Consider the following 24,137-nt stretch of genomic DNA (forward strand, 5'->3'; position numbering starts at 1 on the left):
CATTTCCTATGGGGCATGGCAGGAACCATAGGGAGCATTGGATGGAAACAATATCAATCGGATGACCGGGCTGGTTCTTCGAGGTCATCCATGAGTTATAGGGAGGATGGCTATTCCCAGAGCACGTGATTCCCCTCAAGCTGAATTGGGACTTTCTGCGGCCAGTCTTTTCACTTAATTTTGGTAAGTTGAGGCTCCAAGCTAGCAGAATACTATCGCGGATGGCTCCAAGATTGGCTGCACTTCATACACTCAAGATTCAAATCTGGCATCCCTCTCGAGAATCTAAACCTACTTATTATGGCAAATATGGAAGTCGAGGAATCAGTTCGTCTTCGAAGTTATTGATCCATCTCCAAGGGCAACCATCTCTGCAACAAATTTCATGATTTCAGAAGTTTAGAGGTCTTGGGATTCATCACCCATAATGGGGCCTATTGCTCTATCTATTGCGGTAGCTCCTCCGAACCTAGAGGATTCTTTCTCCATTTTCTCAGATGGGTCATGGGACCTAGTTTCCCACTCTAGTGGAAGAGGCTCTCTCATTTGGGGCCTTGATGGATCCTTCGTTGCAACAAAGTGCAAATGGTGCACTGGCTTCTCAGCCATAGCCGTAGAGCTTGAAGACATCCGCGACAGAATAACAATTAACCTGTTCATTTTGGATATATTTTGCCTGTTTCAATTGTGATTTGCTTTACTCACCATTCTTAAGACACAAAGAATAATGTATTACCGTTAACATTTGTAATCTCATGTGCGGTGCACTCAGTGCGTCACACTTGAGCATCCAAGAGTGACCTTGGGACTGAGAGAATGAACTTTTTAAACCCCAAGGTGGTTTGGACTCATGATCTCTTATTTGAGGAGTTGGTCTTTTGCCAACTAAACTAACCCCTTGGGGTAATTGAAAAAACAAACTTTAAAGGTGCAGTGCACGCACTTGAGAGGATAAAGATTCTCTACATTCCCTCAGGCAGTCAGGCCATGACACATCGAAACCTCGAGCTGCTCCACGATTTCAAACAGTGGTTTTCCAAATCGGACGGTTTTGATCACAGGATTGGGAGAATCAACTTGACTATGTCCCACCGTGAAGGCATCCTACGCATCATACTTCTTCCTTCGTATACGAATTCTGTCTCTTATTATTATTATATTATATTATTTTTTTAATAAAAAGAAACCGTATTATATGTAAGGCGAACCTATACCCTTAATCCAAAAAACAGGAGAATAGACTCTATAAAATCTATTGGCAATTGGCAAATGGCACAGTCACCACCTACTCTCTTTCCTCTTTCTTTTTTAACGCAACAGTCAAAACTTCGATTCTTTTCCTCTGCGTGTATCTGCGCATGAATTCGCTTCCTAGTTAGGGTTCTGATTGATACGCGGAAGATAGAAAAGAGGATACCGAACGAATACGTAAAAGGAAAACGAAAGACCTTGACCTGCAGCTACCTCGCTTGATCGATCGTGAGTCTTAGTCATGAAATCAAGGTCTGTTTTCCTTTATTTCTCTGCTTATTCTCCAATTCTGCTTTGAGAATATTCAGGGTAGGTAAGGCCAGGCCAGGCCAGGCGTGTAGTTTTCATTGTGTCTGATTTGCAGTATCTTCAATCGTGCGAGTTCGAAGCCTGTAACTTTGTGAATTTTCAGTATATTATTTAACCGATTATATAAATCTGATCGGAGCTCGAGACTAATTAGGGTTTTGGGTTGGAGTGTTTTGCTATAGCGTTTATCTCTTAAGCTTCTACTTTATATGCAATTCGTTGGAATCGGAAGATGTATAGCAATTTCAAGGAGCAGGCTATAGAATACGTAAGGCAGGCGGTTCATGAAGATAATGCGGGGAATTACAGCAAGGCTTTCCCCCTTTACATGAACGCCTTGGAGTACTTCAAGACCCATTTGAAGTACGAGAAGAATCCTAAGATTAAGGAAGCGATCACTCAGAAATTCACCGAATACCTCAGGCGGGCGGAGGAGATTCGTGCTGTTCTTGATGATGGAGGGACAGGCCCTGCCTCGAATGGGGATGCAGCTGTTGCTACACGGCCCAAGACTAAACCCAAAGACGGAGAAGGGGGAGATGGAGAGGATCCTGAGCAATCTAAGCTTAGGGCGGGCCTTAACTCGGCTATAATAAGGGAGAAGCCAAATGTGAAGTGGAGCGATGTGGCTGGACTTGAGAGCGCCAAGCAGGCATTGCAGGAGGCAGTTATCTTGCCAGTGAAGTTCCCACAATTTTTTACTGGTTAGTTTCTTTCATTAAATCAATCCAGCATTTGATTTGGGCGTCTTTTTCCATCTCTCCAGTGATATCTGTAACCATTTTCCGTGTTACTTCTTGATTTACGGATTTGGGCAAATTTTGGGAGCAGTATTATCACTAGTACTCACTCCAAAACATCTTAAATATAAAATCCCTCCACTCCCTTATGGGTTCCATAGAACAGATAATAAATGCTGAAGCTGTCTGTAGGCCAGAAAGAAAACAGAAAAGCTAAATTGTATGGACTCCGGCTAACTTATACACTAGGGAGCTGTGTTGCATGCAATCTTTGAATGGGTTGTGCCTTTGGTAGGCTCTTAGGTAACAAGTTTGGAGCGTCCGTAAGAGAAGAGACACTCTCCCTCCCTCTCATTTTGGTTGTAGTTATGCGAATAATTGTTAGTTTTCATGTTAAGCAAATGGTGGGGGTAATATTATCCGATTTGGTGCCTCATTTTTAAACATCAACTGGAAAGTAAGAAAGATCAAAACGAGACATACTCCAGTCACGAACTCACCTCAACTCGGTCTCCAAACTACATTTGGTTGGAATCTTTGATCCGATACCTAGGTCCTCTTTCTAACATTTCATCTCTTTGACAGGGAAATGATGTAACCCTTACTGCTTTTCCTAAGACCTCAGATCCTCATCCCTATCACTTCTATGGTTCTATCAGATCTAACCATATAATTATATTATCTATTCTGAAGGGGGTCTCCACCTATGCCCTCGTACTGCCATTCCCAGGCCTGGATAATGTTGGTCTTGGTCTTGGGGAATAGATGAGTACTCTGTTGGATCTATCTATGAAACTAAAGTTTTTGTTTGAGATATGTAAAGAAATAAGAAAACCTGTATAAGATTTCAAGCTCTCATTGTGTTGAGTGTTAATTGATGGTGAAAAGATGCTAAGTTGAAAATTTATTGTGTGAAGATTGGGCATTGGAAATGCTATGATTGCCCTCTTGCAGCCAACAGTTTTACTTGACATTGTATTTTATAGGCAAGAGACAACCATGGAGGGCTTTTCTTTTATATGGTCCACCTGGTACTGGAAAATCATACTTGGCAAAGGCTGTTGCAACAGAAGCAGACTCAACATTTTTCAGGTATATTATCCATCATCACATATTAAACCTTTGAAGTTTGATTAGATTATTCACAATGTAATCCAGTTATTTTCAAATTAATTACTGATAAATTCCTCTCTGCCTTTTAGATTAATATTTATTTCTATGTTGGGCTGTTATTTATTTATGTAGCTCATATTTCCATCTTTGTGGAAATTGGATAGGTTGAGTTTGCATACTTAATTGTGTATTAATCTCTTTCCTCATTTCAGTGCCTGCAGTAGGTATATGTTACAAATTACAATTTTTATGTCACACGAAATTCTGTCTATGGGAAGGGGGGAGGGGGTTATGAGAGATGGAAAAAATAATTGGTTAATAGACATCTGATTTATCTTTAGTTTATTCTCATCCTGCAATACTTGATAACCTTAACTTGTTGTCGTAGATGCCTTAACTTTTATCTCCACCCATATTTTGCTTGCCAGTGTTGTTCAAGGACTGAAAAAATGTGCTAAGTTAAGAAGCTGAACACGGCTTCTTGGGATTCATTTACCTTCCAATGTCTTTTATCCAATTTAGCAACTTCCATCCGTAGTTGCAACAGATTAGATGACCTTCCTTCAAAGATCAAATGGTTTCTTACATTCCAGATCATCCATAAAGCGATAGACAATCAAATTCCTGTCTCTTTAATTCGTCTCTTTACTTTAATCCATAATCAATAGGACTGGAATGGCATTGGTCTTGACTACTTACATATGAGATTTCCAGTTCAGATGACAGGATCATTGAGCAAGTCTCGACAGAGACACCACAAAATATCTGGTTCCTTCTTTTAATTTTTATTTGGGTTTCTATTTTCAAGGAATTTAATTGTTAATTATTCCAAAAATCTAAAGCTAGTGCCATGATCATTATGCCAAGATGTTCATCTGATCTATATATTTTACATGATTGCAAAATTCAGCTGAAGTGAACATATGGTGCTGTTTGCTTTCCTCATGGATTTGAAACTATGCTTTATATGCTTAAACTTCTTCCCTGAATTAAAATTCAGGAATGACTGTGGTATGCATGAGCATACCTTAATTTATTTTGCATTACTTGTGTGTTAAAGTGTAAACACGACAGGGGGAGTCCCCCCCTAGCATGGTGTGCGTGTTAAGTAGTCAAGGTTCAAGAACTTGGTTTCGCCCAGCCAAAACACCGAGTTAGGCCGAGATCTCGGCCAGTTGGTGCATATATATATATTTTTTTGGATCTCAATGGCTGGTTTCGGTGGGTTTTAGACCTAGTTTGGGCTGAAACTTGGTACTCAGCCTATTTTAGACCATTTAAACACAATGTCACTATCATATTTTGCAAAAATAAAGTCCAAATAGGAGTTCGATTTAGTGGGAAACCAGGACAAACACTTATTTATGCCAGAAAGCAGGACATGCGCTTATTTATGCCTAATATCATTTAAGTAAATGTTATTTCATTTACTTAAGATATTATTCATAAATAAGCAAACACCCCCTATTTGAATCCAATAAATTTTGATAAAAAATAAAATTCCAAAAGGATAAAAAGTCAACCCCCCAGGTCAAGAACAAAAATTGGATTTTCGGCTATAGGTGCAATTTTCAATTTTCAAGCTTCCCTTATTATAAAGGTTTTTCTTGTTCATGATTGGAATTATTTCTTCCCATCGTGTTCAGGAAATCTTCTCTCCACTGCTTTCCTCTTCTTATTCTTCTTCTCTCCTCCACTTCTCAGGCCTGATTTGGTATGATTTCTATTTCAATTTTGGATTGATTTATTGAAATAGTCAACAAATAGATTTTTGGTCAAAAAATTGAAATTGTTTTGGTTGTATCAATATGAAATATTTCAAGAATAAAAAAATCCATTTGATAGTTCAAATTCTAAGAATAGATTCTCTATATTATTTTGGGAAGGATGGTGGTGGCGGCGGCAGGGTAGTGGTGTTGGTGACGGTGGTGGTAGTGTAGTGGTGACGTGGAAGTAATGGGGGTGGTGGCAGCGGTAGCGGTGGTAGCGGCAGTGATGGCGGTGGTGGTGGTGGTGGTGGTGGTAGCGGGGTAGTGGTGGTGGCGGCGGTGGCAATGGTGGGAGTGGGGTGGTGATGGTGAGACCATTAGGAGAAGAAGGGTGGTGTTTTATTTTTAACATGAAATTACTACTTTGCCCATGAGATTAACCATGTGGTCATTCAAGAGCAAGAGTGCTAAATCAAATGAAATAGAAATTCTGAAACAGCTCCTCAGCTATTTCAGAATTTCTATTTCACTGAAATAAGGTGCAAAAATCAAACCAAACAATTTCAGAAATAGAAATCACCCCCTGAAATTGAAAAAGAAATCATACCAAATCAGGCCTCAGTCTTAGTGAGTGCTGATTGCAGATTTCTCTGCTGCTACAGTGTGCATATAGATGACCGTCATCAAATTTGATTAGAAGTCCTGATTTTACCGCTTAATGGAGCACCTGTTGGTTTATTACATGAGTGAGATTTTTTTTTTCAAACTTTGCACTTGGAGACATACACTGGCCATTTGTACGGATGCATTTTGACTTTTCATTGACTCTGTTTTTTGGTGCTTCACACAAATGTTATCTCTTGATATGTTTTATTTTGCATGTCTTCTCTTTAATGTGCAGAAATTGCTTATGTTATAGTTAATTTTTACAATGTTTTTACTATTTTCATTTTTATTGGGAATTGGGATTGTGCATGTGCATAGACTTAGTCTGATAAATCTGACAAAATCTAGCATGCTGCTCTATGCAGTATTTCTTCATCAGACTTGGTTTCAAAGTGGATGGGTGAAAGCGAAAAGTTAGTTTCAAATCTGTTCCAAATGGCACGTGAAAGTGCGCCCTCAATTATATTCGTTGATGAAATAGATTCATTATGTGGTCAGCGCGGTGAAGGCAATGAGAGTGAAGCTTCTAGACGTATCAAAACAGAACTTCTTGTACAGATGCAGGTTTGTATTGTTGAATGAGAAGTTATGAAGGCGGTGTCTTTTTTTTAACGGAGTAATAATATCACTCTTATGTTTTTTAAAATGACCTTCTCTATCAAGAGCTGAAAACTCAGAAAAGCCCTATCCTACTCAACTCCCATCTAGGCCTATTGATGCAGATTTAGATTTGTTAGACAAATCTGCTGCAGGTGGGTCTCAAATAAAAAACTATGATCAAAGCTGCTTATTTGAACAGTATTGAAGGAGGGATTCTCTACTGGATCTTTGTAGAACAGTAGCTGCTGTTGCAGAGAAGATCAGACCACAGAATGGCCTTGTTTCAGTACCTGCAGCAGTCCAACAGAGTAGGGGAAGAACGGGTATCACAATGTGGGGGAGGAGAGAAATAAGGGGGGATTTCAGATTGATGGGGAAAAAGGGTAGAGGGTCAGTCTGCTACAGGAGGAAAAAAGAGAGAAATGTGGGAGGAAAAAAGAGAGTCTTTTTAATTTAAACTCTACTGCAAGGGATAATTAAGATTTGACAGAGTTCTAACAGATGAGAACTCTATTAGCTACTATTAAAAGTAACTTAAGAAATAACAGATAACAATAAATAAAAAAGTAGAACTCCTAAACCGTGTACAGCCTTAAAGAAAAACGTATTGGACTTAAATTCTATCAAACAAGTTAAGAGTCCCAACAGGCTGAAACCCAACTACTACGAGTAATAAAATAATATAAAGAAGAAATAAACAAATTAACTAGAACAATTTTAACCGAAACTTGAACCATGGGCTCCATAGTGAACTAGAAAATAAACCCAAATTAGAACCGTCACCTTATAACTCATATCTTTTATTGAATCGTAGATTCTCATGTATTTCCTCAGTATTTTACCCAGGTCCTGTTTCCCCTTCCTCTTGTTCTTTTGGAGCCTTAAAAATTTTCTTTCTTTCTAAGTGGCCGGTATGTTTAAGAAAGCAATTGGCTATGTAGCATCATAATTGTATGGCTAAATGAAGCATAAATTTCAAATACTCATGCTACACTTCGTCATTTATATTATTCATTTATTTGAGAATACCTTTCTACAATTTTGTCTTATTGAAGTCTTGGTCATTTAGAGGAATCAATGGCAAAGCTTTTAGAGGAGTTTCCGAGTTGGACACTCTGGACATAATTGAGGAATCCAGATTCTAAGGCAAATGAGATTTTTTTTGGGAGTCTTCTAAAATCCAGATTCCAGACAATATTTAATTATTGGGAAATTGTTTGAAGACCTAATTCCAGGCATAAATGTATTAGGATCCATGTTTCCTAGTGGGAAGTGGGGGACGAGCAAGAGGACCAGTGTCAATTCAACAGCTTTAGTTGCCTCCTTTTGTAGGTCTCTGCATCTGCTCTTTCTCTTGGCTCCTGCATGTACAGTGATTTGGGGGGGGGGAGAGGGGGAGAAGATTAGGAAAATAGAAAGTTCAGGGCATTCATCAGTGGATTAGGAAAGGACTGGGGGAATAAGTGGGAGTGTCATTTCATAAATTTATTAAGAAGGGAGATTGATGCAGAATGATCACCAAATAGGGCTTATTTCTTTAGAAATAGGCCTAGGGTTGGGTTAGATCCATGTTGGGCCTTTGTTCCCAAGGGTTTTTTTATGTAATAGGCCACTTTAATGAGCCTAAACTAGGGGTACTTAGGTTGCATACGGGATTAGCCCAATACTTAGTTATTTTTATGTTTTTAGATTGAATCGGTTTAGATTTGGTTGCATCCAATTGGTTCAATGGGTCTAATTTAAGTGAAGTGTTCCTATTGGTTAATAGGTTCTTTTATCCTATTGGCTAATATGGAATCTTCTTTTAATTAGTTGTTTTTAAGTTAGATTCTTTTATTTTAAGTTAGTAGGGGTAGCTAGGACATTTTAGTATTTTAAATTAGTAATTTGACTTTGATTAGATCCCTTCCACGATTTAAGTGAGGAGGAGATTAGATTGTATGAGGATTTGGCTTAGGCTTTTAATTATAAATAAAGGAATCGTGGGAGGCTCCCCCACAACAGATTTGAATTTAAAAAAAGAGATTTTCGTGGCTGCTTGCTGCTCCTTGCTCTCCAAGAGTGTGTGCATCCTTGTGGGCTTATCAAGGTGGAAGGGTGGGTGGAATCCTATGACTCCTTACGCCGTGACGGCTGGGAGGCTCTTTGTGAAGGTGGTTCTATCCTTCAATGCTAGATTTACTGCTGTGGATATCTGCTGTAAGTCTACCTATTAATTTCTGTTTTATCCTTCTTTCCCCTTCCCCATTCGATCCTCATTCGATCCTCTTTTTATTTCTATTTGTATTCCATAAACCCTAGCCAGTCTTGACTCTGCCCAGACCTGTTCCCTCATTAGATTACCATCAAAATCAGGCTACAGCCCCCTTCCTATGTCCCCTCCACTCGATCCAGCTTTGGATCCCATCCATCCATCACAAACCCTAAATTCTTCTTCCCCATTAAAACCCTAATTGGCCCAAATTCTGTCTAGACTGTCGCAGCCGACAGATTACCTTCATAATTGGATCGAACATTCCCCCAAGTCCCCCCAACACTCGACCTAAACCCCAGCCCTTGAATCCTACTGTTAACCCTAGTTCTAGTTGTTTTTCTTGATTACAAAACCCGAAACCCTAACCCTAATTTCTGCAGGAAATTAAAACTGATCCAAATTCAGATATTTTTATACCGTAATGACCCTCTAAACCTGCAGATTAAAACCCTATAAACCCCATTCCCAAATACCCATCCTAAACCCTAATTTTGCCCTAAAACAGCCCCTAATCAGTCCTAAACAGCGGGCTTAACCAGAGCTTGATTCTACCTGGCTCTGGTTATTTCCTATTCTAGGACTACATTAGAGATGTTAGTCCACACTCCACAGTACTTCCATAAAATGTCCAGCCTACAAGAAGAACAAACCATATTCCATGCTGGAAGTGTAAGAGAGTGAGCATAGAGGACATGCAGAAATTGGACAAACAATAATCGCCTAATTTGTCAATCTCTATGCGGATCCTTTTAGTCTGTTGGATTATGTATAGACAGTGACTGGTTTGCAAGAAGGATTAGATAAGAAGATATAAAGATTGCCAATGAAGAGAGAGAAGACGATGTAGAGATTGCCATTGAAGACATGGACGGTTAATTGGTTATGCTTTAGCACTCCTTCAGAATGTTCAGAGGTGTTCAAGGAGGACATCATCCATATGTTTCTCTGTGAGGGGAGTAGTGAATTAGAGCATAAACTTCATTTTGTTGTTCTCCTTCCGAGAAGGAGAAGGGGCCATACACCGAAGGACCTTTGACCAAACAGTCTCATTGTTATCGTGTCTAAGATTGTAATGGTTGTCTACTTTAATATATTGTAGCAACTTTTCCGTTACATCATTTCTTCCTCAAGAAGTCTTGTGAAGAAAAGGCAAGATTTAGATGAGACCTTTTACAGTAACCTAATGTCTGGAAGAGATGGTATCTGTTGGGAAATGGAGGTTGTCCTTGATGATGTCTATTGGGAAACAGAGATGATCCGTGAAATTGAATTTGAAAGAGGCATGATGTAAATTCAGGCTTCCTGGGTGTATCTTAGGTGAGAAGGGTTTGATAATATGGTTTTCCATTTCTTATTTGCTTTGTGTTGTCTAATGATCCGTCTAAAGGGGTTGAGATTTGGTGGAAATTCAATCCTTCCTCTCCACTATTATGGCCAACATCTTGGGGGTAAGCTCTTTTCAAAGCTGAGGGCCTTAATCTGACCTGAAGATTCACCACTGCTAGCTGATCAGGAGGTTGATAGGTGTAATTTGATTTTAATGGAACACCCATCAAACAATCTCCAGAACCAAGATGCTACGATCGGCCATTATTCTCCTAATGATTCCCAAAGTTTCAAATCAATGAACAAACCTTGAGTGAATTTTCTTGATTATTTGACCTTGCTGGTTTGACCATAAACTACCATATAATAATTAAACGAATCTAGTACAACTTTAAAAGTTGTAATATTGTTTGCATAGATTATTCCATTACTGATAAGAAATTTTGCAAATAAGGACATTATGTGGGGAAAGCAGTAATTACAGCAGAGTTCCCAAGATGATAGCAGAATAAAGAAGAAATGATGAAAAGGAGCGCCAACTAATATCCCTATCGTTATATATCACCAACCATAACCCTAAACAAAGACAACAAGCTCTATTGAGAAATTTGTCTAAGCAAATAACCATGCGACTTTTGCAACTACTGCTTTATATATAATTCTTAAGAGCTGTTGGTTCCTGACTTCCTGGACGGCTCATGTAGGAAGTGCTTCCTCCGAGGCCCAAATATCTGTCATGTGACAAGTTGATGGGGTCCAATTTTTGTGGGCAGGTAGACCCCAAGGTTCCCTGCTCACATGTCAAATGTCAGCCCAAATGAAGTTTGCCTAGTGGCAAAATAGAGCTCTGAAAATTTCAGGACTGTGGGAGAGTGCACATTAGTGGTTGGAATATTGTAGTCCTGCATGGATATACTTAGGGATGCATGCCAATACGCAGGAGGGTGTCTAATTGAATTTGAGTATGAAATTTGACACATGGCTCATCTAGACCATGTCCTCTCTATCCAATGGTCAGAATTGCCACTTCATCTCTCCCCATGGTAGAATGATATTAGAGCCACGTAGGAAGCCCTTTTGAGGGAGACCCAATTGGAGAGGGAAGGTACCAGAGACTGGAACCCAGATTTGCAGGGAAGAAAGGAAAACTCCACAACCACAGTCGAACATACGCACCATAACTCAAACCCACTTTTTTCAGTCTTCAGAATCTGTTCTAGTTGATGAGTACATCCCAATACAAAGAGGAATAAAAAAAGACTCCTAACTTTATTGTAAAACTGAAACTAAATTGTACTCAAACTGTATCTCGTATATCTATAAGGTAATCTAATCCCAAACCAAAAAAAAAAAAAAAAAAAAAAACCGAAATGAAAATTACAAAGATTAATCTGAAACAAATAAATAAGTCACTACCAACCCTTATTAGACCAAAATCCTAAGTTGGCTCGGTTTTGTTTGGGTTTTGGGTTTCCAAAGCCGGTCGCATTGGTCCAACCATTCTAGAGCCACTAGATCAACTCTCCTCCTATGAAAAGAACTTGACTCTGTCGATTTTGGAATTTGGACAAGGACCTAGGAGACCATTTGAGTCAACACGTTGGAGGAGGAATGATCCCGCTACCTTCTTGAACTTAATTTCGGGGAGCTTGTTAGCCTAAAGAAACTTCTTTTCTTTGTTATCGTCCTTAAAAGAGTGGGTATTCGCATATCCAGAATGTTGTGCCTTTTCATTAAACAACCACAGTTTACCAAGAAGAATGTGATACACCTTTAGGGGGAAGACGTCACATTGTATTGTATCCACGAACCCAACAATAGAGTATGTGTGTAGACACCTTTTACTAATCTTGAGATTGGTGTTGTTTTCTCATGCAACTTTATACGGATTTGAATGTGGCTTTGTCTGTAATCCAAGCTTATGAACATCTTAAGTGACAACATTAATACAACTACCTCTATTGATCACCATACTATAGAATTGGTCATTGAACTTCACACGGGTCTGGAAGATACTGTTGCGGCGCCAATCTTCATTCATAGAGACACTGTGAGTGGTCAAAACATGACGAAGAACATAACCAAGTTGTTGCTTATCAATTTCATTGCCGTTGACTTCACCTGGCTAACATTCTGCCTCCAAATTAACTGTCTCAAGATTCAGTTGCTCTTCTCGGACAAAAGGTATAAAAGAGTCCTTATTAATATAAGCCATAGAACTAAATCTCACGAGATCTCAGTTTTTCCAAGGCTCGAGATGAGATGGCATCTGAAACATAAAACTACAATAACTCGAGCGAGATCTCGACCCAAACTCCTTTATATGAGTGTCAGATCTCGAGATCTCGGTGGGAAGTCTTGGTATACAGACACCTATCTATGCAAAAATTGGCATATAGACACTTATTTATGCCAGAAATCAGGACATACACTTATTTATGCCTAATATCATTAAAGTAAATGATTCATTTATTTAAGATATTATTCATAAATATGCAAATACCCCCTATTTGAATCCAATAAAAATAGTTAAAAAATCAAATTTCAAAAGGAAAAAGTTCAACCCCCCAGTTCAAGAACTAAAACTGGATTTTCGACGATAGGTGCAAATTTCAACTTTCTAATGATGTGGTTTTTCTCAAATCTATAAATTCGATAAATCTTAATATGGTAAAACATTGCTAAAAACCAAAAGTGCGGTAAAATATTCATTTGTTTTGATGTCCAAAAAAATATTTTCATTCATAGTGATTTTGACTGCATTCGCGCACAGCAAATTAAGTTTGATCGGTACATAACTCCTTCAATATAAATCAGATTTAAGCAATCTTGGACTTGTTGGAATTCTAGAAAAACCCTAGCATTAGAAAGTTGAAAATTGCACCTACCGTCGAAAATCTAGTTTTTGTTCTTGAACTGAGGGGTTGACTTTTTTTTCTTTTGGAATTTGATTTTTTAACTATTTTTATTGGATTCAAATAGGGGGTATTTGCTTATTTATGAATAATATCTCAAGTAAAATGATATTAGGCATAAATAAGTGTCTGTCCTAGTTTCCCACTAAGTGAAACTCCTATTTGGACTTTGTTTTTGCAAAATCTGATAGTGCCATTGTGTTTAAATGGCCAAAAATAGGCTGAGTACCAAGCAAGGATTTAAGTATCGGTATCAGGTATCGAATCGGTCGGGCGATTTTAAGAGACGTATCGTATCGTATCGTATCGGAGATACGTATCGATCGATGCAGAAACGCATGAAAATGATCAAAATACACATGGAAATACACTTTTGGACAATAAAAACAATATAAACAAGCAATTTGTGTCATATATCATGCATATATACTAAGAATTGTGAATAATCAATAACCAGACAAGTGCGGCACATTGAAATTGTTATAAAAGATTAAAAGATGAAATTTCTTACATGTAAAGTCACTCAATTGCCATGAAGAATTTCGGGGTGGATCAAAGTCATGTCTGTAAGGGTCTTCAACAATAGGAGTGACTATTGTGATAGATTTTAGGGTAAATATATAATATTCTTTGAATGTGATAGATCTATACATAATATAGTACATATATTATATACATTAGCATTTGTTTTAAATTTTAGAAGAAAAAAAAAAAAAAAATCATTTTAAAGAAGCAATTTTCGATTTTGGGTAAAAAATGCAAAGAAACATGGATTTTGAACTCAAATCTTTGTAAATGTATACAAAGAATGCAATACTAAGTTAGTTTAACATATTCCCTTTGAATCATAGCAAAAAAAATACAAAAAATCAAAGATTTAAACAAAAGAATCAAGTTTTTTTCAAAAAACCTACCTTGCCCTTCAAGAACACCTTTTGATTTCGAATGTGGGCTGTTAGATGCAGCAAATGATGAGATTTCACCTCTTTTAGGATCGTTTTTGGCAAAGGAATCAAAGCCCTCAACAAATCTTTGGCAAAAACCAAGTTTAAAGATGTTTTTTTATGGTTTCTCAAAGCTGGAACTGTTTTTTTTCCGCCAGCCTGCTCCTGCTCGAGTTTTCTGTTTTGAGAAGACTTGGGCCCATGTGGTTTTTAAGTTGCCGATACGTATCGAGACGTATCGAGACGTCTCGGTATGTATCGATATGTATCAGTCGATACATACCGATACATTCGAGACATTTACATTTAAAAAAAAAAAGATGCGTCTCGACCTGTCTCGTCTCGGCCATGACTGATACCGAGACGTATCGGCCGAGACGATACGATACGCTCCGATACTTAATTCCTTGGTACCAAGTTTCGGACCCAAACTAGGTTTTGAGTTGAAAAAAAAAATGCACCAACTCGATCGAGATCTCGAAATATCTCGAGACAACTTGGTTTTTCTCAAGGTCGAAACCTGGTTGAGTTCCGAGTTTTAGTTCCTTGATATAAGCTACCAAACGGTTGGGGCTTTGAGCACTATTATGCCTGTATCCTTTGCATGTAAAGCACTAAATGACAGCCTTTGGCATCACATGAGGTTTGTTGGAACCACGTCGAGGTGGAGAATATGACAGGTTAGATCGTGAAGATGCCATAGATGAACCACTAGCCTGTGGCTTGTTGAATGACTTTACCTGGGAAGAAGACTACTGTTGATTGGAACTATCACTCCTAAGGAAAGTATCTGTAAAAATCTTTTGAGTGTATGATTGCTTTAGACTTTCTTCTACTTAATATGCCACTTGTACAACATCCTCCATCGTAGGTAGTCGACTGGATGCTAGAGCAACATTGATCTGAGGGTGCATCCATTGTGGAACTATGCCCCACCAATACCTCCTTGTCCCATTCAAAATCAGATCGGGTGGCTTAATTGTAAAATCTGGCAACATACTCCTCATTTTTCATGTTTTCTTGTCTCAGTTGTGCAAACTTGAGGTGCATCTGCTGCTTGCAGTTGGTAAGCAGGAATCTCCAATATGGCTTCATTTATTTGAGCCCATGTAGTGACTGAACCGATGCCTTGAGTCGGATTCTGTTTCTGGTGTTTGATCCACCAGACTCGAGCCGTGCCCTTCAATTTAGCCTCTGCAAATAGAATCTTATGGCCTTAGTCAATCCATACGATCTGAAAAATATCTCAAACATGTGTACCCAGTCAAGATATTGCTTTGGGTTGTTATCCACATAAAAATCGAGGACGTCCGACATCCTGCTTCGCTTCTCTTTCATCTCCATAAAGATGATCATCATATCGACCAACTCTATATGGCGGTGGTGGGGGTGTGATGTGATGGTGGTGGTTGTGTAATGTGGCGGTTGTGTAACATGAGATGAGCCCTGGGGGATAGAGTTGGAAGAATCCCCAGACTGCATGAGACTTTCCTTTATTTGAGCTACTAGTCGGTCAATAGACGCTTGCATAGATGCGATCATAGTTGTGGATGGAATTGGCAACTATGTTGAGGGGGTATCAACACGATCTGTGAGGTTGGCAATCTCCTTCCAGCTGTCATCTTTATAGGAATTAAGCTGTTGGAGAAACTCACTATTGGCTACCTTGGTTAGGATATGGAGGAATTTCCGTTGAAACAATATTCAAAGTCACTCTGAGCCCACACAAAGAGTAGAAAGCTCACATAAAAGGATTAGTGGCAAAACAGTAAATAAATTGAATTTTATATAAGAATTGCTGCATTGTGATTAAAGGATATCTTAGTCATAAGATAAGGAAGGGATTCAATGCGGTTAGGGAAATAAAGATCAAGGGTATATTAGGTATATTGGAAAACTAAGGGTATATGGAAGTTAAATTTAAGGGGTGGGGGTAAAGCTGGAAGGGAGAAATAAAAAGGGACAAAGGAGGATAAAGAGAAGGGGGTTAGATTGGTCCTTATACCAAATTAAAGAATCGTGAGAGAGGGGGGGGGGAATGATTTGTCTCCTACCTTCACCTTGTGATCAGGACGAAATCAGCCAGAAGGGTTTTGATTTTGAAGAGGATTTCTTCCTCACGAGAAGCCCAATTAACTTGGGGTTTTGAGATATGAAGCACAACCCCTATTCCCGATGGTTTCAGGTAGTAAATAGTAATCGCTCCACAGGTTGTTAGTTAACTCCTAAAATCGCTCTGCAACACAAACCTGGTGGAAACTAGACCCAGGTTTGACTTTCTGCTTTGGTCTCATAAAACCAGGGGGCTTTTCGGAATTGCCTAGGGATTTGAGACTTCCTCACAAGGTTTCAGGTTGAAAGAGGAAAGCATAAATGAGATAATTCAATAGTAAGGAGGCTGTACAAGTCACCCAGAACAGAGCATGCCAATGAGGGTTTTAAAACACGGAATCGGTCATTGGCGATTTCAATTCGGATCAGAATTGGTCTGATCGGTGCTCAAGAACCATAGAATCGGTCTTCAGATCCAAAAACAGGGAGTTTCTAGGGTTTTTGGGTGTGAATCCTCCATGTCGGATCGGTGGAAATTGGAGTCGGTCACGACCGATTCCAATCCCAATCGGCCAATTCACCAATCTGATTCCCGATTCTTAAAATCCTGATGCCAGCAAGGACGAAACAGAAAATAAAGAAGGGAGAAGAAACAGAATATGGGAGAGAGAAGTCGTCGTACCTTAGTGGAGGAAAGAGAGAGATTGATGGGGAGGAAGATGGAGGAATTTCAGCTCTGATACCAAATTGGTGAAGATCCAATGGGAGAATGGAAAAGTACCTGAGACGGGAACTCAGGGTTGTAGGGAGGGGAGAAAGGAAAATGTCATGTCCAAACTCCAATGTCACACACATGCACTGCAATGTACTCAAACCCACTTTTTTTTGTTTTCATTTTTCAAAATCTGTTTCTAGTCGATTAGTACATCCCAATATTAAAAGGGGAATAAAAAACGACTCATACATTGATTGTAAAACTGAATCTAACTTGCACTTATACTTCTCCTATATCCTAGGTAATCTAATTCCAAACTCATAAAGTGAAATGAAAATATAAAAAAATTAAATTAACCCAAAACAAATTAATAAGTCAGTACCAGCCCTATTAGACTAAAATCCTAAGTTGGCTCTTTTCTGTTTGGGGTTGTGTTTCCAAAGACCTGTATTGGTCCAACCACTCTAGAGCCACTTCCTAGGGTGGCCGCTTGAAAGCCCTTTCGTTTTTCTTATTGACTCCAACTTAGACTAAACTATAACTTGGACTCGTGATGAAATCCAATTAAACTTGCCGCCCAACTCTCCTAAGTCCTTCAACTACCAAAATAACCCTACAATAAATAATAAAATGCTAGTGAAAATAATAGAATCAGATTTCCTATTATTTTGAACCTAATATAAGTAATAAAATCGGATTTATTAATGATAATCCATAGCATTTTACTGAAATAGTAAAAACTTGTAATTGCTAAGAGTAGTAAAAAGCAATTAACAAAAAATGTAAGTTAACAATTTCTTAGCATAGAAACAAGAACTCCTAAATATCATACACCAACTAACTCAATAGGAGCTCTCATGTGGACCCCTGGACCCAGGGAGGAGATGGGCTTGCTGTTCTAGGCTTTTTGGATGAACATGATTTGTTGGAGATGCTCCTGCGTCACGTGTGGCTCCAGTGGTGACTGGAGGTAAATATGGCAATAAAGTTGGTGTGCAATGTATGGCAAGATGTGTAAAAATGGAACTCTCGAGGGTCTTTTCTTTGAAAAGGGCCAAGCAATGTGTGCTACATATATTTTAAATGTCCCCTCGCCTAGACTAAGAACAAAATTAGCTGCTACGAATTTGCATTCAACCACCCCCCTTTTTTAATTGTCAGTTACATTTAAAACTGGAGTCAAGATAAAAGTTTCAAGTTAACCTCTCAGGGCAGTAGGAGAATCAAATGTAGAGCCTAGAGGTCAGATGATGCATTGGATGTTTCAAGTTTTCTTAACCTTTTAGGGCAGTAAGAGAATCTAAGAGGTTAGATAATGTGCTTGGATGTGGGAGAAATGGGAAAACATGGTTTCTGATATAATTCTTTTTGAATCTCTCTCTATTGCTGGGAGTTCTGGTGATCTCAGAAAAGGGTTTATTTTTTAATTTTTTAATTGTGGGTGTACCATTTCTCCCACACATTGGATGTATTTGTTGGGCCATGGAACACCTTGTGAGTTATATGTGAAGTTTCTACCTTTGATCACTTTCTTACAGGGCAGTATCACTTCTTTAAGAATGTTATAGATGCATTGGCTTCATGGATCATATCTTTGTTTTATATCGTGTGAAGAGCAATTCTGAATGTGAATTTTTGAGGAACACTAAATTTCTTTAGTTTTTCTTGTGCCATAATGATTGCCCTTAACATTGGAAAGGTAAATTTGATTCAGTTATACAATAGTTTACTTCTGAAGTGTGAACAATGAAACATTGAAGCAAAACCATAAATTTTACTTTTCAAGTCATGCTGCTTCAAGTGATAAGATCATAGAACAAGCTATGTCCATAATTAAAACTCTTATACCAATTTGTTTCACAACATTTATGTGTTTATATTTTAACTGATTTTATCCCCCTCCCCTTTTTTTGTAAATAACATTTCAGGGTGTGGGGCACAATGACGAAAAGGTTCTTGTTCTTGCAGCTACAAATACTCCCTATGCTCTGGATCAGGTAAAGGGAAATTTATATAGATGTGCCAAAAGAACTCCTAGGTTGATTTAAAATGTGGGTTTTGACTATGTTTTGGTTCCTTTAGGTTGTATGACGTGTTGTGAAAATGCTTGAGACATTGTGATAACTTTTGGAGATGGTATGTAAAGATTTTTTATCTCACAAAAAAAAAAGCACAAAAAATAGGCTTGGAAGTCATTTGTGCTACGACAAACATTGCGATGGAAATTGATGAACACATTAAATAGCATATATGCACTGTATAGTGGAACTTCCAACTGTAAGACTAACACTGAGTTTCAACTCTTATGTGTTGTCATGTAATCCACATAAATAATTGCAAAACATTGTCTATTTTTAGTTCTTTTGAGAGAGATTTATTTATATGCTGATATGTGTGGCAGTGTAGGTCATGGGTTGTCCTTCATTTTCCTCTACTTCCCCCCCCCCCCCGGCTCTCTAATTTTAGGAATTTGAGTAAGGAAGTAAGTTCTTTGTTGTTATGCTATTGTCTTGAAATGGCATAGTCAGTGTGTCATGGATCTAATGCAGTGCTGACCCCCGAATCAATGAAATCCAGTGGGAGATCAGCTTGCGACAAGATCGCAGGAAAAAAAGAAGAGCAAACTAGATTTGAAAAGAAAACGAATAACAGTGGTCAATCAAGTCGAAGGGTCTGATTTTAGTGTATAAGTGTTCTGCAAAGTGTGATCAAAATCTGATGGTCAGATTCACACTTACAGAGTAATCCTACTTGGGGAAGGATGGCTTAACAATTACAGAATCGATGGGCAGAATGGGGTTTAAATCAGAGTGATCAATTAAGGTTCTAACGATTGAATAACTGGTAATAGAAGGTAGGAACAGAACAGCCAAAACAATTTGGAAATCTGAAGATTTGACAAATTCTAGTTGAAGTAGGAAAACAAATTCTAGTTGAAGTAGGAAACTAGAATTTGATGGGAAGGATACGAATTTTTTTTAGGGGGGGGGGGTGTTTGATTTTGAAACTAGAATAAGAAAGAAAAAGTGAGAAAATCATCAGCTAATCTGCAGGGCTAGAATCACCACTAGTACCCAGTCTGGAATCATCAAATCACCACAGTGGGGGAGCATTCTGAATCTTCATAGAACTTAGGCAAAAGCCAATCTTTCATTCATCAAATTCTTGTACAAGGCTGTAACCCCTTACAAACTTATGTAGAAGACTAACTAGGAAAGGGCAAGGCCTAAACCAATCTTGAATTGATTAGCTAAGTTAAACTAACTAGGAAACTGAAATAAGGCTGGACTCTTAGAGACCTATTCCAGCCTAAAACTAAAACACTTAATAACAAATTAAATAAAGAAATAGAACTCTTAACTAACTAACTAATAAAGTTAATTCCCCCAATGCAAGCTTTCCTCAGACATCGCCACATTATGGTCTCTCCCAGTTGTGATCTTTGTTGGAATGGGATTGAAGATGCAAACCATCTCTTCTTTGAGTGTCCCTTCTCCTGCTCTATCTGGAAAGGGATTCTCTCCAAATGCTGGCCAAGAAACAGGAGGATCCTACCTTTTGACCGTGAATGGATTTGGGTTGACATGACCTTTGGTGGTTCTACTCTTTGTGATGTGATTGGGAAGATGGCTTTCTCTGTCGCCATCAACCACATTTGAATGGAGCGCAATCTTCGGAAATGGACCTCCAAATCCAGATCTGCTAATCAGATTTGGGAGTCCATCTCTTTTGAAATCAAATCTAAGCTTAGTTTGGTTGCTCCTACTTCTTGTATTGACACCCCAAGGAACAGACTAATTGTTGTATCCTGGGGTCTTTCTACTATCTCCCTTGTCCCTGCAGGCTCCCCTGTTTGAGCTTCTGTTGCTGGTTCTTGTTTCCTCTCTCCTATTTGAGGGCTGCTTTCCTTTTTAGTAATGAAATTTTTATTCACCCCAAAAAAAAAAAAAAGTTAATTCCGTATTCATTCCTCCTACCCATATTTTATTCCCATAATCCCATTATAGTGGCCTATTACAATAAAAACCCATTGGACCAGAGGGCCAACATGTATAGAACCTAACCTAAGGCTTATTTCCACTGAAATAAGCCCCCACTTTTGCTGATTTATTTGCATCAGGTTCTGAATACCTCCATGGATCTAAACAACTAGAATTGAGTAAAAATTTCAGTAGAAGTTAATTTATTTCTGCCCTGCTGAATCTTGCAGATTATAAACAGGCAGGGTTTGGTCATGTCTACCCTTGGCCATTATTTAAATGGGTTGGTTTGGGCTGCATATGTAGCCTGAGACGCCTTACTCAACCCTCTGAAGCCCCTAGTGCCAATCCTATATGCTGGAACACACACCATTGTTTGACTACGTCTTTCTATTACTTTTCTAGTGATATTTTTTTTATTGGTTGAAACTTTTTTAGTGATAGTTGTTCATTGTCTGGGATGAAAAACTCTAAGAGAACATATATATATATATATATGTAGGGTTGTAATGATTGTCTCAGCTGCCTTTACCAAAAAAAAATAAAAAATGATTGTCTCAGCTGGACTAGTATGGATGGTGGGTAGGTGGAGGACTATTCATTTTACGTGTTTGCGGGATCATGTGAATGACTATTGTATTGCTGGGTCTAATAGAAAGTGAATTACAGGCCATCCGTCGACGATTTGACAAGCGGATATACATTCCTCTTCCTGATTTGAAGGCTAGGCAGCATATGTTCAAGGTATAGAGCTTGTTACTAAACTACTTCTTATCTCCAGATAGTGTTTCTTGTTGCAATTAGTTTTCTTGATCCACTTAGTCCTATCTTTATGCACTCACTGCATGGATAGACTTAAAATATAGCTTTGTAGCCACAATTGACATTCCTCCATTTACATCTGATTTCTGCTGGTGCATCTAGGGGATTGTGTCTCTTATAGCAATCAAAGTTCTTGACCCACTTAGCCCCAACTTTATGCACTGCATGGAAAGACATAAAAGAAAGCTTTTGTAGCCACAATTAAATGACATTTCTCTTCCGTTCTCAATTGATTTCTGCAGGTACATTTAGGGGATACCCCACACAACCTAACTGAAAGTGACTTTGAGCACTTAGCCCGCAAGTCAGAGGGGTTCTCAGGTTCAGATGTTTCAGTTTGTGTGAGTGCCTATCTTTTATTGGATGTTTTTTTCTCTCTTTTTCTCTGTAATCATCCTTTAATCCTGTTCTTCTGTTTCCTACTGAGAATTATTGGCTGGTGTTTTAATTGATTCCATTCTCCGTTGCTGACAGGTTAAGGATGTCCTCTTTGAACCAGTACGTAAAACCCAGGATGCTATGTTCTTTGTAAAGACACCTGATGGCATGTGGGTTCCATGTGGACCAAAGCACCCAGGAGCTGTTCAGATCACCATGCAGGAGCTGGCAGCAAAGGGCCTTGCTTCCAAGGTATGGATTGGTGGACAATATTAGCAGAAGTTCATGGGTAGTGACACTCTAGGTTGATATCATCCTGTCTTGTCTTTGTTTACTTGTGAATTAAATGGCTGCTTCTCACTTGTAACTAATGCATGCCCAGATTCTTCCACCACCAATCACGAGAACGGACTTTGATAAAGTGCTTGCAAGGCAGAGGCCGACTGTGAGCAAAACTGACCTTGAGGTGCATGAGAGATTCACAAAAGAATTTGGAGAGGAGGGTTGATTGATTTGAAGTGGAAGAGGACACTGAGCTGGTTGTGAGGGCAGGAGTTGTAATTTTTATCTTTATTACCATTGTTGCACAGGATGATGATATATCCATCTTTGTAGCCGCTTCAAGTCAGAAGGTCAAACTCCCATCTGTACAAGTGGAAATGCTTGTGTTTGCATTTCATACTTATATAAAAATTGCTTGTTTATACCAGGTTAACAGTGCTTGAGACTACTTCAACTGCTACCATTTAACCCTGAATATTGGTGGCTGGTTTGATATTGTTCTCAACTCAATAAAAACTTATTTCAACTAAGTGGGTTGGCCACACGAATCTTGTTTCACTATTCAACTATATTTTTCCCCACTACTTCCAAGGTGATTTGCTGCCAACCATTTTTTCTTTTTACTCCTCTCAGTTGCATCAATTTTATTACATGAACAACTTCTGGTTTTAGTAGATCAACAAAATTATAATATCCACTGGGACAGTAAGGAAATAGAAACTGAATTGATGAAAGTGCTTTGAGGTAGGTGCTTCAAAGGTGTCATTCACGGTTTCTTGCGGAGACTTTGTATTTGACAATTATGATATTGGCCACTTCCTTAAAGAGTATTTTGCACAGCAAGAGCTTGTGGGAGAAGAGAATTCATTAAAAGAGTTGGTCAGCGTGTTAGCAACGCACAGTGACCTGATGAATAGGGATGATAATGGAGACAGACCTGCTTAAAATTGTAGAGGCTTCCCCCAACGAATAGTGACCTGATAAATAGGGTTTTGTGATTGTATTCTCAGGACATCCAACAATTATGACTTTGAACATTAGAATACTCCATCAATCAAACACAAGCAAATAATGGCCTTCCGAAAGATGTTACCATCAGCAAATTAAAAATCATTGTGTTAATTTTATCTCTTCCCTATATTTGTCGTATAATTAAACAAATTTCCTTGCCCAAAATTTCTTTACTGATTTCCCCTAAAAGCAAACTTCCACCCTCTTTTTTTTTTTTTTTGGGTGGAACTTCCACCCTTTAATTCTGTGAGCAATCAGTATATGGAGGGCACCAATGAGGAGCGAGAAAAAGGTTTCATATATAGAGGATAGAAATGTCATTTCATGTGAGAAGAGAGAGAGAGGATGCTAGCATACCCTCCACAGTCTGCTCAGAGAACCTTCTGATTGTAAAAATAGGGTTTTGTGATTGTATTGGACTTCAACAAATGTTATACTCACTTTGAACAAATTGAAAATGTATATTTGTACTTCCATTCCTCATCTGTTTAGGCTATCTCATGCTTTTTATATATTTTTGGTTCCATCTGGTTTCAAGGAAAGGAAAATTAAGGGAAGTGAATAGATTTAAAAACACTAACATTCATAATCATGGTTGTGTAACTAACTCCAAATCTTATTTTCTTAGTGGAGAGAACAAAAAAAAGAGGTTTTTAAGGAAACCTTACTGGTTGACAAACATTTATTACCACATGGTCTAAGACATTTTGAAGATGGTTGCATGGCTGGATGGTCATTGTCTGAAATCAAGGCCTGGTTTCAGTCTGTTAAATTTTAAATCCGACAGATGCCAAACATGGGGAAAATGATGACTTCAGAGTGATTTCCTGTAGGATGAGATATTAAAGATAAGGTTTCAACTTTCTAATAAGAAAATGCTTGGAATGTGATTGATACGCATACAAACCACCCATCCTTTGGTGGATGACACATGGCGGAGAAGATCAAACCAGATCACAGGTTGGGCCAAAGCCACCGTGATTCACTGGGAGAACATTCCTATTGGGACTAGATTCTCCGTTAACCGTCTACCTGAACTTTTCCCAACAGCACTCTCTCCGCATATCTCC

At 38.5% G+C, this 24,137-nt stretch overlaps 1 protein-coding gene across 4 annotated transcripts; it reads left to right on the plus strand.

Moving 5' to 3' along the window:
* The first annotated feature begins 1,308 nt into the window (after positions 1 to 1,308).
* On the plus strand, positions 1,309 to 22,483 carry LOC122668088 (protein SUPPRESSOR OF K(+) TRANSPORT GROWTH DEFECT 1). 4 transcript variants are annotated; one of them, XM_043864658.1, is made up of 9 exons: positions 1,309 to 1,503; positions 1,664 to 2,264; positions 3,287 to 3,392; positions 6,154 to 6,352; positions 18,523 to 18,591; positions 21,244 to 21,318; positions 21,639 to 21,737; positions 21,871 to 22,026; positions 22,157 to 22,483. In XM_043864658.1, the coding sequence occupies exons 2-9, from the start codon at positions 1,793 to 1,795 to the stop codon at positions 22,280 to 22,282; spliced, it is 1,302 nt and encodes a 433-aa protein (XP_043720593.1). In that variant the 5' UTR covers positions 1,309 to 1,503; positions 1,664 to 1,792; the 3' UTR covers positions 22,283 to 22,483. The 4 variants fall into 4 exon arrangements, 2 of the variants coding, with proteins under 2 accessions (XP_043720593.1, XP_043720600.1); XR_006333902.1 differs by lacking the exon at positions 1,309 to 1,503 and having other exon boundaries at positions 1,620 to 2,264; positions 22,157 to 22,358; positions 22,411 to 22,483; XR_006333901.1 differs by lacking the exon at positions 1,309 to 1,503 and having other exon boundaries at positions 1,620 to 2,264; positions 22,157 to 22,355; positions 22,407 to 22,483.
* Positions 22,484 to 24,137: the final 1,654 nt, after the last annotated feature.

The sequence above is a fragment of the Telopea speciosissima genome, chromosome 1 (genome assembly GCF_018873765.1).
Source record: "Telopea speciosissima isolate NSW1024214 ecotype Mountain lineage chromosome 1, Tspe_v1, whole genome shotgun sequence".
NCBI classification, from domain to species: domain Eukaryota; kingdom Viridiplantae; phylum Streptophyta; class Magnoliopsida; order Proteales; family Proteaceae; genus Telopea; species Telopea speciosissima.

Excerpts from the sequence above, each read along its gene's own strand:
- LOC122668088 (XM_043864658.1), top strand. The coding sequence starts at position 1,793 with ATGTATAGCAATTTCAAGGAGCAGGCTATAGAATACGTAAGGCAGGCG. Across the intron at positions 3,393-6,153 it reads GCAGACTCAACATTTTTCAG|TATTTCTTCATCAGACTTGG; the intron begins GTATATTATCCA and ends TGCTCTATGCAG. Across the intron at positions 22,027-22,156 it reads CAAAGGGCCTTGCTTCCAAG|ATTCTTCCACCACCAATCAC; the intron begins GTATGGATTGGT and ends ATGCATGCCCAG.